At 40.5% G+C, this 15891-nt stretch overlaps 1 protein-coding gene across 2 annotated transcripts; it reads left to right on the top strand.

Moving 5' to 3' along the window:
- Nucleotides 1-4198: 4198 nt before the first annotated feature.
- On the top strand, nt 4199-13640 carry rab3db (RAB3D, member RAS oncogene family, b). 2 transcript variants are annotated; one of them, XM_085155856.1, is made up of 4 exons: nt 4199-4435; nt 9564-9682; nt 13171-13304; nt 13453-13640. In XM_085155856.1, exons 1-4 carry the CDS (start codon nt 4199-4201, stop codon nt 13638-13640), a joined length of 678 nt encoding a protein of 225 aa, XP_085011982.1. The 2 variants fall into 2 exon arrangements, with proteins under 2 accessions (XP_085011982.1, XP_085011983.1); XM_085155857.1 differs by having other exon boundaries at nt 13171-13295.
- The last annotated feature ends 2251 nt before the right edge of the window (nt 13641-15891 follow it).

Consider the following 15891-nt stretch of genomic DNA (forward strand, 5'->3'; position numbering starts at 1 on the left):
TACAAGAATTCTTTGTATGAGGAAAAAAGGTGGACACAGAGAATATGGATGAACACACGATGTTAAAAACAGCTAAAATTCCTCAACTCTGGCTGTGCAAAATAAAACAAAAGAATGCTGAGAACAAAAGGAATTGTTGGGGCCTCCTAGCAGACAGGTCCAACCATTCCTCCCTCATTCCTGAGTCACACAAGGAAATGAGTCTGTATTTGTTTCCGAGAACGTAAGAGTCTCTACTGCAGTCGGTATTCTGAAAACGCCTGCTAGTTTGTCGGGGACTATTATTTGTCATGATGGTACTGCAGTGCAGCCCTGCAGTAATATAGTGTGTTAAATTAATTATGAGTCTAGAAGTCTCAAGCTGCTTTATTCCATCATGTCTTGTGGAGAAATTGGTCCAATTTGCAATTGTCTGATTTCAGTGATGGATAATGCACCTATGCATCATAAAACACTGAGCTCCTAATAGAACCATCTGTCAAAGGATTCTGCTGCTCACTTTGATACAAGCATTAAGGGCCAGGTCTCACACAGCTTCACCTTAGACATGATCAAGTTTTCTGCAGTGTGCACCAGAGAAAAAAAATGAGCAAAGCTCCACGTCTTAACTGAGATTTTGTGATAATAGCTGCTGGACATTTTTCCTGATGCCAGTGTTTGCACCATTTAGGCTCTCTTCTAATGTTGAGTATCTATTCTTATCTATCCTTCTACTTAACAGGTTCGTTTGTATCTCTCATGTTATCGCTTATCTTATCTTATCTTATCTTGTATATAAGCTTAAAGGGTCAATCACAGGACAAAAAAAGGGATGGGGGGGGGGTAACAAAAGATGTCAGCAAGCACAGGTTAGATCCCTTTATATTTAATGTGTATATCTGTCTTGGAAGGATGAATCTTGGTTACAGTGAATACTACACGGTGAACGTTTGGCTCCCCGACCCCCACTATACCCTGACAAGTCAGTCTGGCACTCAGCACAGAACCACAAAGTATCATTTTACTGGCACCAATTGAACAAAATACAACAGTAAGCTTTAAGCCTGACCACAAATAAAGCAAATAAAGATTTGCTTGTTATCCATTCATAGTAGGCTCTTGCTGTACTCCTTTAAAGGTGCTTGTACAGGGATTTATTATTCATTAAACAAAGAGGAGTTAGCTGTTTCCACCCCCAGTTCTAATCTCCATACGTGCAACAGCTGCTGGGGCAGAGTGATGTTATCATCAAACTCTCTGGGGGAAAGAAAAATAACCTAAGTATCACCTCTTTCACAAAAAAGGAAACAATTAATGAAAACATCACAGGGTTACACAGCGAACTGGGGGGTGTTGCCATGCTAATGCAGCCCTGCCTATAGTGAAAACATAGGAGTAAATATAATATAATATAATATAATATAATATAATATAATATAATATAATATAATATAATATAATATAATATAATATAATATAATATTCTGAACTAACTACTGAGTCGTTCACGTCTGCGTAAGGATATTAGAAATTGCTTGTGTTGTTTATTCAGGGTGTGTGGCTCTCGCGCGTGCACTTACGCACGCACGCTGGTCAGCCCTCTCTCCTCCTCGCGCTGGTGGCAGACCTACACAGTGTCGTGGCGTTTAGGGTGCTTGAGTGTCCGCACCAACTCTGTCACAGCGAGAGCCGCGGCTTCAGCCCCAGCTGTCCACAAACCGAGAGCAGGTTGTAGTCCGCGAACAGCGAAGCGAAGGGGGAAAAAAAGTAGTTGTTGAGGAAGGGAAACAGGTCGGCTACTGCGGGTGCTGCTGCCGCTGGGGAGGGATATTTCAGGTGCACTTTATTAGCAGACTTTGATAGGTCGTTTGCCGGACCGGACGGAAGATACCAGAAGTAGAAAGGGAACAGAGTTGGACGTTTCCTTTCTTCCGCAAAAAAAAGAGGTACGTTTCTCCCTTCCCAGCTGTTTTCCTGCACAGTGCTTCCTTCATGTCCGACTACTAACTGGGAACCTTTACTAAAACTTCAGTGTTTCCTGCTTTATGGATAATAGGCTTATCCCTACAGAGTAATAATACACACTCTCGTTTTGCAGGAAATATGTTGACATAGACTAAGCTGTTATCTGTTTTGTTTTGTTTTGTTTTCACCCAGTATCGAGATAGTACTGAAGCCTAAACCTGAATTTTCCATCTGTGTTTGTGTCTCGGTCCCGCTCCTAATGAGAGAACAGATGTGCTGCTGCCAACTAATCGATAATGGTCATTTCCTGTTGGTTCAGGCAGACTGCTGCCTCTGGCTCAGCAAACAATGCCAGCTGAGGGATCTGGCCGCACTGCCATCAGGCTCTATATACCATAATGGCCTCTATTTGTTTTACTGGGGATAATGACGCTCCTTTGTGCAATAAAGGAGCTCCCATTCTCATCCACTCTGCAGCTCCCTGAATGGCCAGTTTCACTTCATGGAGGATGGCTGGTCTGTGGTATGAGAGCAGGTGCTTGTCTTAGTCTTCCCAACTGCTCACTGAGACCTGGTTCTGTGGTGATGTTTGAATAAGCTGCTTTTATTTCCTCATATTGTTCTACTTATTTCAGAGACACCATTGGGTACTTTGACCATAGAAAGAAATCTTTATAACTGTCCTGCTTTGCAATAGTCTTTTTTTTTTAAAGATCATTTGCATACCCAGAAGTAACTTGACTCTGCAGAACTGAGCAACACCACAACAGAAAAAGCACTTTAAATTCTTGTAATCTCTACAACATGTAATGAACAAGTTTTAAAGTTTTAGTTTCTTAAAATTTTAAGAAACGTCAGCAAGCCTATGTGAGTCTGCTTCTGCCTGCAGGCGTTCTACGCTGCACAGTAAACACAAAGGACAAGTGACACAGAACTTGACAGACAGAAAAATGTACCTCAAGTTGCACAGGCATCATGTGATTCAGGGTTTCAGAGCCAGTATCCTGAGAGATTAGAAAGAATTGGGAGACATGGTGTGGGGCCCAGGACCTTTAATACCTAGAAACACATTTTTCCATTTAAAAGAACCGTGAGAGGGTATAGCAGGTGTGCCTAGGGCTCACATTCAGCAGGAAAGAAAACTTGTTTTACTTTCACACAGTTTCACAATACAAAACCCACAGAGGCAATTTAAAATGCTCAACTGAAGTGAGGTTTAAAGTCTGGATTAACCCTCCAGCTAAACTGCAGCTACTTTTAAAAAGGTGGTCTTACACTTATATACAGACAGAGTTCTTAACAAGTGAAACACACAGACTTGTCCTCTTATGCCCTGTATGGCAATTATTCTGACAGTAGAGAGTGAATACACTCTTTCCTCCTTATTTTGTTTTCTTTAGCTCTCATGGTAGTGAGATAGATATCTGTGTCGAGCTCTGGAGACCTCCATCTGACCAGTTAAAAGCTGAGCGTACTGACTGCCTTGATCGCTAATGGGTCTTGTGGGCAGCTGAGTCAAAGTCTGGTCTCCACGGAGACGGGTCTGACCAGAGAGAGGCACGGCTGAGCTGCAACGATTGATCTGCTGTGTGTGTGTGTGTGTGTGTGTGTGTGTGTGTGTGTGTGTGTGTCTGTTTGAAAGGACACACATGGCCAGCTCTCTACCCTCCTCCTCCCTGTGTTTGGTTGACTGACAATAAAAGGTTTGATGGCAGGTAATCTCACACCTGCCCCAGAAGAGATTACACTGAGATTAATGGCTATAATGAAGCGATTGGACAGATGGCAGGACGTCCTGTACTTTCATTTAAAGGAAATTTTCAGGTTTTTAGTGTGTGTATAAATGGCACATCGAATGAAAATATATACAATCAGCAATTTTGTTTAGTGACTTAGTTAAGTCACAACATCATCAAGTCAACTTCTTGAAGTAGTCATTCAGCGTGCGTACATGCCAATCACTTCCTCCTCTCTGCTTCTTTAAATTAATGATGATTTCTGCTTTTCCTCAGTAGAAATCTGCAAACTAAACATTTTTCTATGTGTGTGAGAGCTGTGAACAGAGGTGTTATGTTTGTGCGTTGATTGTCTGTCCATGCAGCTGCTGCTTTGCTAGTTGTAACCACTAACCAGTGTGAAGGATGTGATAATGCAGTTGTGATGCCGTTAGATGATTTTGGTAGGATGTTTCAAGCAAGTGCTTTAGTTTATCCTGATTATTCACATAGACTTTGCCCTCTCGTAAATTTTCCAGATGGCATCAACTGAGTCGCGGCTCCAGCAGCAGCCCTCGCAGAAGGATGCAGCCGACCAGAACTTTGACTACATGTTCAAGCTGCTGATCATTGGCAACAGCAGCGTGGGGAAAACTTCCTTCTTGTTCCGCTATGCCGACGACTCCTTCACCTCCGCTTTCGTCAGCACCGTGGGCATTGACTTCAAGGTCAAGACTGTCTTCCGCAATGACAAGAGGATCAAGTTGCAGATCTGGGTGGGTAGATTTGAGATAAATGAGAAGTTCTCTCTGCCAAGCTACAGCATCAGTTCATTCTGCCTTTTTGTTTGCTAGAATGAAGAGGAGCTTCATGTGTACTCTGTGATAAGCTGTTGTAAATCAGAGTGGAAGCTCCATACTTCTAAAGGTGTTATTGGTTTAGAACATGTTAAGTCTTTCACCTCTTACTGAACAAAAGTCTTAAAAATACATTTTTCTCAAACTGTGGTTTGGCAGTTGTGCAAGTGTAACCTGTGAATTGTGTAAATGTAAAAAGCATGACTTCCTCATGTTTTATACGCATTCATTATGGTATGAATGTTTTTTGACACTTTTTTGACCACCTTTTGTATCGGTATGGTGAACGTGTTAGCCTAGAACAGGGACATCAGACTCATTTTACATTGTGGGCCATATTTTGATCTTACGTGGGCTGGACAAGTGGATCTGCCTTTTCTGTCAGTTTAACTTGTGGGCTGACCGTGGCTCAGGGGGTTGGGAAGCGTATCTGTAAGGTCGCCGGTTTGATCCCCGGGGCTCTCTGTCCTGGTCGTTGTGTCCTTGGGCAAGACACTTTACCCTACTGCCTACTGGTGATGGCCAGAGGGGCCGATGGCGCGATATGTCAGCCTCGCTTCTGTCAGTCTGCCCCAGGGCAGCTGTGGCTACAACCGTAGCTTGCCTCCACCAGTGTGTGAATGTGCGAGTGAATGAATAGTGGCATTGTAAAGCACTTTGGGTGCCTTGAAAAGCGCTATATAAATCCAATCCATTATTAACTACACATTTACATACATGCAATTTCAACAGTATTTCTTACGTTTTCTACATGCTAAAGAAATGCTCTTGTGGTAAATGAAAAAAATCTGTCCATACGATTTGGACTTAAGCTGTAAGAGGTAAATGTGTAAAATTACAGAAAAAGTTCTGGTAGCTCAATCTCCAGACTGTGTTGTATTTATAAAACAGAAGGTTTCTGTCAATTAACAGAAAAAATTTTCCAAAGCCGTTTAGTGGGCCGGATTGTCTTTCCCGGGTCAATTCTGGCCCCGGGCCTTATGTTTGACATCACTGTCCAAGCAGATACAATTTCTACTAAATCTTAAGATAAATTTCTGGATACTTAGCTGCTGTTCACATGACTGTTCACTAGCTTTAACTAACTTTATCTGCTGATTACAGTGTCACCTGGATGCCAAGGTGGAAAAGTGTTCTCTATCGTGGGTTATGATGTCCTCTTCATTTAAATATAAAATGTGTTTTGACAAATTGGGCACAAATTCCTTCCTCTTTTGCTTCCAAGGTTGAGAAAGTAAGATGTATTCATTGTTTAGTTGCTGTACATTTCACGTAGACACTGACGCAATACGTTGTGTGCAGCATTTATAGCAGGCAAGGTGTTGTGATGGTGTTGTTTGTAAGTTAAACACCATCTGAAACAGTACAGTAGCTCCACAGTCACATTAGCACTAATGCTTCCTTGTTGTTGAAGTCTTCAGGTGTTGATTCAGCTATTTTTCTGAGCTACAGTTTGTAGTATTGTTGGGTGTTGCGTTCGACAGTTGATGTTGTTGCTGTACTTCACACCACTGTTCCTCTTTGCTAACTCATTTTGTCATGCATGTTTATCACACAAGAACATGATTTTGGAGAATTTGCTATTGATGCTTTTCATGAATTTGTCATTTCTTTGACGGGCAAGCAGATATTACTTCCCCTAATAGTCATACAGTTAAGATAAAAATATCAAAACACACATAATTAGATTGTGAACAGTTCGATTATTATGAATAAAACTGTTAAGCCTTACATTAATTGTATAATGTCTACTGTGGGTCAGCACGATAGACTATAACTAAAAGATGATGTACTGTAGAGTGGATGCAAACTCCGGAAAGGTCTGAAAAGTGAAGTCGGTGAGATTGTATTCTAAATAGAGCTGCTCGATTGTGGAAAAAAATCATAATTATTTTGTTCAGCATTAAGGTCTCGAATCTTTTTGTTAACCAAAGTCTCTCTTTCTGTCGTCTTGGCCATAATCATTAGAAGTTCTAATTGTAATTTCATTTAAATGTAGTTGCACAACCCTGGCTTTCAGGAACTACTGCCGTAGTTGCAAAAAGAAGTCAAACTGAGTTGAAGTCTCTGAAAGAATAACCCTGCTTCTCGCTTGATTTATGACCTCAATAAACACTTTACCAATGAGTTTTCCGCCTCAGTTATTAACTTCAACACAACATTATGCTTGTTTGTTAAATTTTAGTTTATTTAGAGTAAATTACATGAAAAAGCATTTTGACAGGTCACTATTATATGAGGATCCACCCCACGCCATAACAACAGCCAAAATAGAGTTGGGGCTTCAAAAGGAACTTCAATGGCTGACCCCACTTTTTAAACTCTATGGTAACATCTGGTTAAGTCACTCAAATTTATCTGCAACATGGTGACAGGATGGCATGGGTGGATTACTAGTTTTTAAAAAATCGATGGGTAGTTGTATTATGGGAAATCTAGGATTCAGTGTTGGACCAGGGCTGGGGCAAAAAAAATATGTCAAACTCTGTTGTTTCACCCCAGTTTCTTTTTGTTCTTCTTTTAAACTTCCACCTTCAGAGAACTATAATGGGTACCTTTAAATATGTCTGTGCCAGTTTTTGAGACAATACTTTTACACCTTTTTACAGTTAGCAGTTGAGAAACAGCAGGAATCAGCTTCTATGATTGATCAGCCCCACTGACAGCTTTACTAACAAAGTTAACTTTGGAATGGGCTTTCATATTGTACTATAAGGTGTATCCTGGCAGCTCGCCTTCCCTCACACTATGCCACAAATCCTGTCTATATACATTGTTTAGGCTGATCAAACAGATGATTCATTCAAACCAGCAATCTGTGAGCCACTGTATGATCCACAAACAGTGACCCGAATGAATCAGCAGCCGAGAGGAGCCCACACCAAAACACACAGTCACCTAGTGTGTGAATGTGTGTGTGAATGGGTGGATGACTGGTTGTGTAAAGCGCTTTGGGGTCCTTAGGGACTAGTAAAGCGCTATACAAATACAGGCCATTTTTACCATTTACTAAAACTGTGTCTCTTATAAATGACATGCAGTGTTAGTGGTGTTAGTCTAACAGCTGATCAGGAGGGAGAAAAAAAACAGCAGTAACTAACTTGACTGTGTACTTTGTATTCAATAATTAGAGGACATTGTTATGGGGTTCTACAGAAGCAGCCCTGAAGTACTGATGGTGCTGTTGGATGACAAAGAAACCTGGTATTTCCTAGGCTCAGGAAACAGAGGAAGTTCCTTATCAGCGTCTCACTGAGCCATAGCGAAGATCGACTGCAAACTCAGTAGTGTATTTAAAGGGTGTGGGAGCAGCAGGCATGTCTTAAAACAAGCACTCTCTTACATCGTGTTAATATTTAACTCTGTAATAATTCAGGAATGCTAAATTAAAGTTGGATACCTAACATAAGAGAATTCACCAGAGCCTTTGACAAAGAGAGTTGCAAATTAAGCCATTGTGCCAGCTGCCAGCCTCACTGTGTGTATCATGGAAAGTAGTCTGATAACGCACCACGTGGCCCTTGCACAGTGCATGAACATACAGGAACTCATGTACAATATGTACACACTGTGCACACACACTGTGTACATCCCTGCTCTCATGTCATGGAAATACATTTCCTTTCTTTAAGCAAACACACACACCTTTTGCACATTTAGCATAAATACTGCCGCACATATGCCCGGGCGTGCTATCCCTGGGGATGATGTCCTGTGTGTGCCACTGCTTCATGCCGGTCGCTTATATAAACGCAGGTGACGCATGTTTAAAGATCAGGGTCCCAGAGACGTCAGAGCTTCTGATTGTGCACAAGCCTAATTTAAACTCCTCCCTATCTGTCATCGCATATATGCACACGAGGGAGCAGCTTTTGTTTACTGTTTGGGGTTTATTGTAGCAACCTTGGAGACTGACTGTTTGGTTAGTAATGCTATTATGCTGCCAAATATTTGATCATCCCTTCGTGGATGAGATAAAGATGGACCTGGGCTATATCACACGTTACTGAAACAAAAATAACCTCTGACAGAGCAGGCTCTGGAAAGATTAAAGAATAAAGCTTGATCGCTCTGCTCGAGGGATTTTACCAGCAGACTGCCCTCTGTGTTGGTTGTTTTCGTAAAGTGAGAAGGATCGCTCTGGTTGTCCACCTAGAGCAGTCCTAGCTGTAATGGAACATGCATAACCTTCAATGCCCTCTGGTTACCTGGACAACACACTCTTCCTCCTCATCAAAATGAGGAAAACATCAGACACACACAGGCCCCTGATGCAAATTAAGGACTTTAGAAAGGTTACCGGGTAACCACGAGAGTGGCGGCGAGATAATCAACCAACTCAGTCAACCTTTTTGATGTTTTATGCTTTAATTGTCCAATAAATAAACTGAGCCATTGGCTGTGATATTACACAGCCTCCAGGTGGTTAGTAATCCAAGCCACAAGTCCCAGTGTGATGAGAAATGATTGTGGCAGGAGCTCATATCTAAATGCCATCTTCCCCTGGACTGTGTGGTGCAGAGAAATGGCATTTTGAAGCAATGCAGCCAGTTGGTTTGGAAGAAAAAAACTACATGAAGGTCTCGCAGAGTGCAGCTGAGGCTTGACCTACCCTGATATTTACCAGTACATGTCTAATAAAACCAAATACAAATCTGACTTGAATTTAACTTAAAAACACTTGAATAGAACTTACCTAACCAGTACTAACAAGAATCATCAAAGCTGGTGAAACTAGGAGTACTAGTAGCATCATTACATGAAAAAAATAGCCATCCCTGCAAGATATTTCTAAATTATAGGATGTCAATGCAATTATAGGGCATTAATGCTGTAATGGATGACTGTCAAACAGCTCCACTTGGTAAAGTCAAAGCTGACACCTTAGATAACTGTTACTTGGAAAGAGTCCAGGGTTAGTTTTGGCAATACTGCCCCCCTGTGGTCTAAAATCATATACTGGAGATTTTTAACCTTAAAAATGTAAAGTGAATGAAGCTGATAGAATAAAGTATTTCATGGACTGTGTATTATTGTATAATTGCAGGACACGGCAGGGCAAGAACGCTATCGCACCATCACCACAGCCTACTACAGAGGAGCCATGGGCTTCCTGCTCATGTATGATATCACTAACCAGGACTCCTTCAACGCAGTTCAGGACTGGTAAGTGTGGAATGAGTGAAAAGCTTTACTATTAATACTGTCTACATTAGATTATGTATTTGTAATTTTGTTTTATCTAAAAAAAACAATTTAAAAAAATACGTTCTCGAGTATTTTATCTAAAGTGTGAAGTTGATGCCAGTTGATGGAACATGAAGACGTTTTTGGTATGTTAGTGCCATCATGTGGTCAGTTGTGAACTGAGGCGTAGAGTGACATCCCTGTTCTTCTTTGTCCTTTTTATATACAGTTAGAGCAATAATATATTGTACAAAGTTAAGTAGTTTTATCTCTGTACACAGCCACAGTGGAAACAATCAAGATATGAGTGAAGTGCAGATTTTCAGCTTTAATTCAAAGAAATGAACAAACAAAATCTTTAATGGTTTAATAGTAACGTGACTTATAATGAGGCCCAAAGATGGTGCCATTGATGTCAGTGCAAGTGAGGGAGGCCATCAAAAGGCAGAAAAATAAAAGTAAACCTATCGCTGAGACAGCACTATTTTAGGAGGAGCCATTCTTCAAAATAATGAATGCAGTGGCCGCCTCAGCAATACCAAAAAGCCTCACAAATCTAACCAAGTTAAAAACACTCTTGAGAAGGTATCATTGTCAAGGTCTACAATCAAGAGATTCCTTTGTGAATGTATATATAGAAGGTATCTAACAAGTCCTTTTATATTTACATTCACGAAGGGTGAATGTAAATATAGAACTTCCTGTTTGTCTCAAGAAGAGGAAGTCCAAAAGAACATCTAAAGAATCTAATAAAGCCTGTGCAGTTCTGAAAATAATTCTCTGAACAGATGAAACCAAGATGAACGTACCAGAATAATGGAAAGAGAAAAGTGTGGAGAAGGAGAAAACTGCTCATGATCTGAAGCATACCACAAAGAAATTGGAGATACGTCAAATGCCAAGTCAGTCACATGATCTCAACCTAGCAGATCGCTTCCCAGTTATTAACTTAAAATTTGAATGCAGAATGATCCACAAAGAGCAGCTGAAGGTGGCCGCAGTAAAGGCAGCATCTGGTGACATCCATGGGTTGTAGACTTCAGGTGTCACTGTTTGAAAAGGATTTTCAACAAGGTTTAAAAAAAAAGTCTTTATATTTAAATGCATGTTAGTTTGTCCCATTCATTTTGAACATCTGAAAACATCTGTATAAAAATGGCTGAGTTATAGGTGGAAGTCTGCATTTCAATCATATCTTGATCATTTAACACCCACTGCAATGGTGTACGTGGGCAAAACTTCAAAATTGTGTCACTGTCTAACAAGGTATGGACCTCAATGTATTTTTTTTCGCCAGATTTCCCAAAGAGTTTAGTGAATCTACAGCAAATATGCTACTTATCATATTTGGATGATTCTAAATAAAAATGTTTATTTAAAAACACTGAACAGCACTGGATAGCTGGTTTTTACCCCTCAGCCGTAATTGTCGTCACCCTGACGTAGACACCGAAGTTTGTGAACTTTAGAACAAAGGGATGTAGGAGTTTCAAATTGATACCGTAGGTATATCTACTAAAAATCTCAAAACAGTTCAAAATCAGTGATCCCAGCGTCAAGATCAGTGGGCAGAGGACAAGTTTTCTGAAAGTCTTGTGAATGCGATAATTTGAGAAGGACGTCACCCAGGATTTAGAAATTGATTCCATAAATGTATCTAGTAGGAGCCTGAGGGGTGCCACCAACCCTCTGCAGGGGGTTTAGATTCTTGTGGTTTGGAGTTGCAGCCCAAATTAGATGAGAAATGCATTGCCATGCAAGAATTTGTAAATAATGTACAATAAAGTCTATATTTAACTGAAAATAGTACAAAGTACAGTAGACAATACAAAAAGTACAAAGACAACATATAAACTGTTGAAACTGAGAAATCATATAGCTTTTAGAAAAAAAATGCTCATTGGAGATTAGATGAGAGACCAGTAATGCATCCATCCATCCGCTTATCCTTTTCAGGGTCGCGGGGGGCGCTGGAGCCTATCCCAGCTGTGATAGGGCGAGAGGCAGGGTACACCCTGGACAGGTCGCCAGTCTGTCGCAGGGCCAACACACAGGGACAGACAATCCATCGGAGTATGAATGTGTGTGAATGTTAGCTATAAAGCACTTAGAAAGATGTGCTTGTGCGAATGGGTCTGAATGGGTGAATGCACAAGTTGTGTAAAGCGCTTTGAGTGCTCAGATGAGTAGAAAAGCGCTATATAAGAACCAGTCCATTTACCATTTACCATTTCTGTGACTGATGATTCAAAATGTGGGAATCATGGATGCCACGTCCTCAGACTAAAGAGGGTTGGGACCGTGTGGGTTGGTATATAATGAATACATTTGGTGCATTATAAAATGAAAAGTTTTGTGCAGTTGGAATCCTTTACCAAGAAAGAAGAGAAAACATTTAGCTTTCAAAACAACAGTTTTATTGACACTAGGAAAAACTCGCCCTATATATCTTATTTTCTTCTTTATTCAAAACAAGAATGATTAGCAAAACCCACAAAATATTTAAAATGAAAAATTAAGTTTTAGACAAAATGTAGTATTACTTGCTGAAGGGTTCATTCAGTCGTGATGGTTGCTAAAATGTCTTTGGCTTTGGGCGCTGGTGACCCAACACTGCATTGGCAAGGAGATAACAGAATAAAAAGGATGTATATGTGGATGTAAAACAGTGGGATTTATAATAAATCGTTTTTTTAACATATAGATATTAATAGTTGTTGTATATGTAACAATGTTTTGCATATACAATGGTCCCTCAGTAAAACGCGGTTCACCTCGCTGTTTCGCTGATTTTTTTTTGTGTGTGTGTGTGTGTGCAATTTTGCATACTTTTTTTTTTTTTTTTTTTTTTTTTTTTTACAGCTCTGCATCCTGATTGGCTGTAGACTATTTTCAGTTGACCTCGTGCCGTGTTTCCTGCACAGTACAGAATGCGTTCAGCTTGTCAAATTTACATAAATCTTCGATCGCTAGCAACGTGACTCTGAAGTGCTGTACTGTATGTTTGTAAGTTTTCTCCCCAACAAACACAACAATGTCGACAAGACGTCATCACCTGCGGGTGCCTTTGGTTTCATTCTATAATACTGGACTTATTTGTCTGCAAGGTTTGAACTTTGAGAGTGTTTAAACAAGAGAGAAAAGTGAAAATGTTCATGCCTGTCTGAGAAAAGTGTATAAAGTGTGTAGTGAGGGGTTTTACAGCCTTAAAACATCTATAATAATTGTAAAAAATAAAGTTGGCTGCTTCACGGATTTCACCTATCGCAGGTTATTTTTAGAACGTAACTCCCGTTATGTTATTCTGATTGGCTTACCCGTTAAGAGATACAGTTCATGCAGACATATGTATATACATATGCTTTGATCATTATAGTAAGAATAGTTTAATCAGAGTGTCCTATATATATAAAAAAAATTTCTGCTGTTAATCATGTAGACTTTGCAACTATGCTTTTGTCTTTCAGGGCAACACAAATCAAGACATACTCGTGGGACAATGCTCAGGTAATCCTGGTTGGTAACAAGTGTGACCTGGAGGATGACAGGCTTATACCCACAGAGGATGGCCAGCGCCTGGCTGAGGAGCTAGGTAAAAGCTGTTAGTGTCACAGTGTTATTTCTTTTTAGCTTAGAGTCTGCAGACACGTCTGACTTTGTTTTTTTGTAGATTCTGACATTAGTACATCTATTTTTCATAGCACATGAACTGAAATACCATTTAGCTTTGTGACTTTGCTTCATGTCAGGTTTTCAGTTCTTTGAGGCCAGTGCCAAGGACAACATCAACGTCAAGCAGGTGTTTGAACATCTAGTGGATGTTATCTGTGAGAAGATGAACGAGAGCATGGAAGGAGACGCCAACCTCATAGCCAACCACAGCAACCAGGGCCTTAAAGACTCACCTTCAGAGAGCCACGGGGGCTGTGCTTGCTAAACCATCTGCCTTCTTAGTCTCCCAACACACACACACACACACACACACACACACACACACACACACACACACACTGAAGAATAACTTGTCTGTGCCTCAACCATGAAAAGTGCCGCACCTCCCCTTTCACTTGAGCCATACCGAGCTCTGCCCCATCCACACAGCACAGATAATCTTCAGCACATCCTCCTCCTCCTCCTCCTCAGACCTGTCTTTTCTTCGAAGAGACCCACTCTGTCGCTTTCTTTCTCTTAAGGGAGACTTTAAGCCTGCAGACTTTAAGCCGCCACATACACCTCTTTGACTGCTGTAGCGCCATTAACTACCACGTGAAATCTAGTGAAACATTTATTCAGTGCATTCAGTTTTCTTAGACAAATATTTTTATATACAGCAACAAGCTAGCTATCAGTTTATCTTGAAAATTTTGATTTGATTGATGAACTGTTTAAATATGTTATACTGTAGAAACCAGTAATGTCATGTTCCAATAGGACTTCTCTTTGGTCTAATATTTATTAAAGTATTGATTTCTGATGGATTTTAGCAGGTCCAAGACGTTTTGTGCTTGATGAGTCTTGTCCAGGATGCTCTAGGGACTGATTAAAGGGAGGAAACATGAATGAGTCTTGCACAGCGTGCTGAAAGTTTTCAGCATTGCCAACCCTCAAGGGCAAGTTTGACAAGAACTTTGCTTTCTTGTCAGGAGTAAAAAAAAAAGTACCACTGCTGCATATGGTAAATAAAGCTACTGCCTAGAGCTGGTTAACTTAGTCAAGTATAAAGACATTGATATACTAAACTTCATATTCAAAACATGCTGATTTTTTCCCCACTCAGAATATAGTAAATCAGCTGCAGTAAAAGCGTAATAACTACTGTACAAACACGTGTGACCAGTCTAGAGCTTCCCTTCACCTCTTCCTCTTGCTGTTTACTAAATGTCAGGTCTGCCACACAGTGTGATGTACAAGTGTCAGCAAGCCCTTGATGTGACATGTCCTCAGTCACCCCATTGTGCCACTCTTTTCTTTAACGCCTTCTGTCTCACACACACAAACACACACATACTGCTCCCTTAACTGTAGCATGGCACTGTGTTTAGTAGGTGAGCAGTTACAATGTGTTAAATTATCTTTTTTTCCCTTTGTTTGTTACTGATACGACTGTTTTCAAGAAGTGCAGCACATTACGTGTGTTTGTGCCCAGAAAGGGGGACAACCACTGATCTGTGAGGACGATAAGTCCGGACACCAACCGTGCTGTTGCAACTATCAGGAGGAACAGTGAGCCGGTGCAGAGCATCACTTTATTCCCCGTTACTGTTATAAATCAATGTGAATAAAATGCAGTTTTAGAATGACTCCACATAATTGTATTTTATACATCTTGTTTTGTTCCTGCTGTTTGGACAAGATTTCAGCGTTGAAAGGTCAGTTTGACCCTCCTGAAAACGTCATCCTGATGGGAAAGATTGAAATTTGGAGCGTCTTTTGGATTTCACCACAAATCAGGGATGGGAATACAAGAATTGTGTGTTGTTGTTTTGTTTTGTTTTTAAATCTTTTTATTTTTATTATTACCATCCATGTGCAGACTGTTGACTATCAGTTAGTATTAACCATAGCCTCTGTACAGCGATAGCAGCCTCACACTGCTAACTGCTGGTCAGCCCACTCCCTGCTACTGTACGAGCCTGCGGCCACTTATCGCTTGTGTCAGCATGTGCTGCTGAATAGTGATATAGTTTGACAGGTATTAGATGTTATCATATCACGTGTCTGTGGCATGCTGCGCTTTGATGCAGGGGTCTAAAATAGGGAAGTTGTGTGCAAGATCAGTAATTCATAACACTATTTGTATTATATCATGCAGTTTTGCAGTGTATTAAATGCAGTGTATATGGCATGCAAAAATCATGTTTCTCTTACTGAGCTTCTGATGGGGACTGCTGCTTGAAACATGCTGTTCTGCTCTGTCCACTGATATCACATTTTAGTTCAGCAGGTATCTGCCATTGTGCTCAGACACTCTTGTGCAAACAGGTTTGAACCTCAGCTTAAAAGCTGAGGTTCAAACCTGTTTGAACCTCATCTCTAGTCCTAGAGATGTTCTTTCTTTCTTATGCTTATGGCATATGTATTTTAATGTCTTACATTCCTGATTGATAGCTTTCTAAAAGATGGGAGATTAGATCCTTTGTGCTGTTTACTATATTTTCTGAATGTGCAGGGTGAACCCATTGTTTGGA

Source organism: Neolamprologus multifasciatus, chromosome 4 (assembly GCF_963576455.1).
Source record: "Neolamprologus multifasciatus chromosome 4, fNeoMul1.2, whole genome shotgun sequence".
Classification (NCBI taxonomy): Eukaryota; Metazoa; Chordata; class Actinopteri; order Cichliformes; family Cichlidae; genus Neolamprologus; species Neolamprologus multifasciatus.

Excerpts from the sequence above, each read along its gene's own strand:
- rab3db (XM_085155856.1), top strand. The coding sequence starts at position 4,199 with ATGGCATCAACTGAGTCGCGGCTCCAGCAGCAGCCCTCGCAGAAGGAT. Across the intron at positions 9,683-13,170 it reads TTCAACGCAGTTCAGGACTG|GGCAACACAAATCAAGACAT; the intron begins GTAAGTGTGGAA and ends TTTGTCTTTCAG. Across the intron at positions 13,305-13,452 it reads TGAGGAGCTAGGTAAAAGCT|GTTTTCAGTTCTTTGAGGCC; the intron begins GTTAGTGTCACA and ends GCTTCATGTCAG.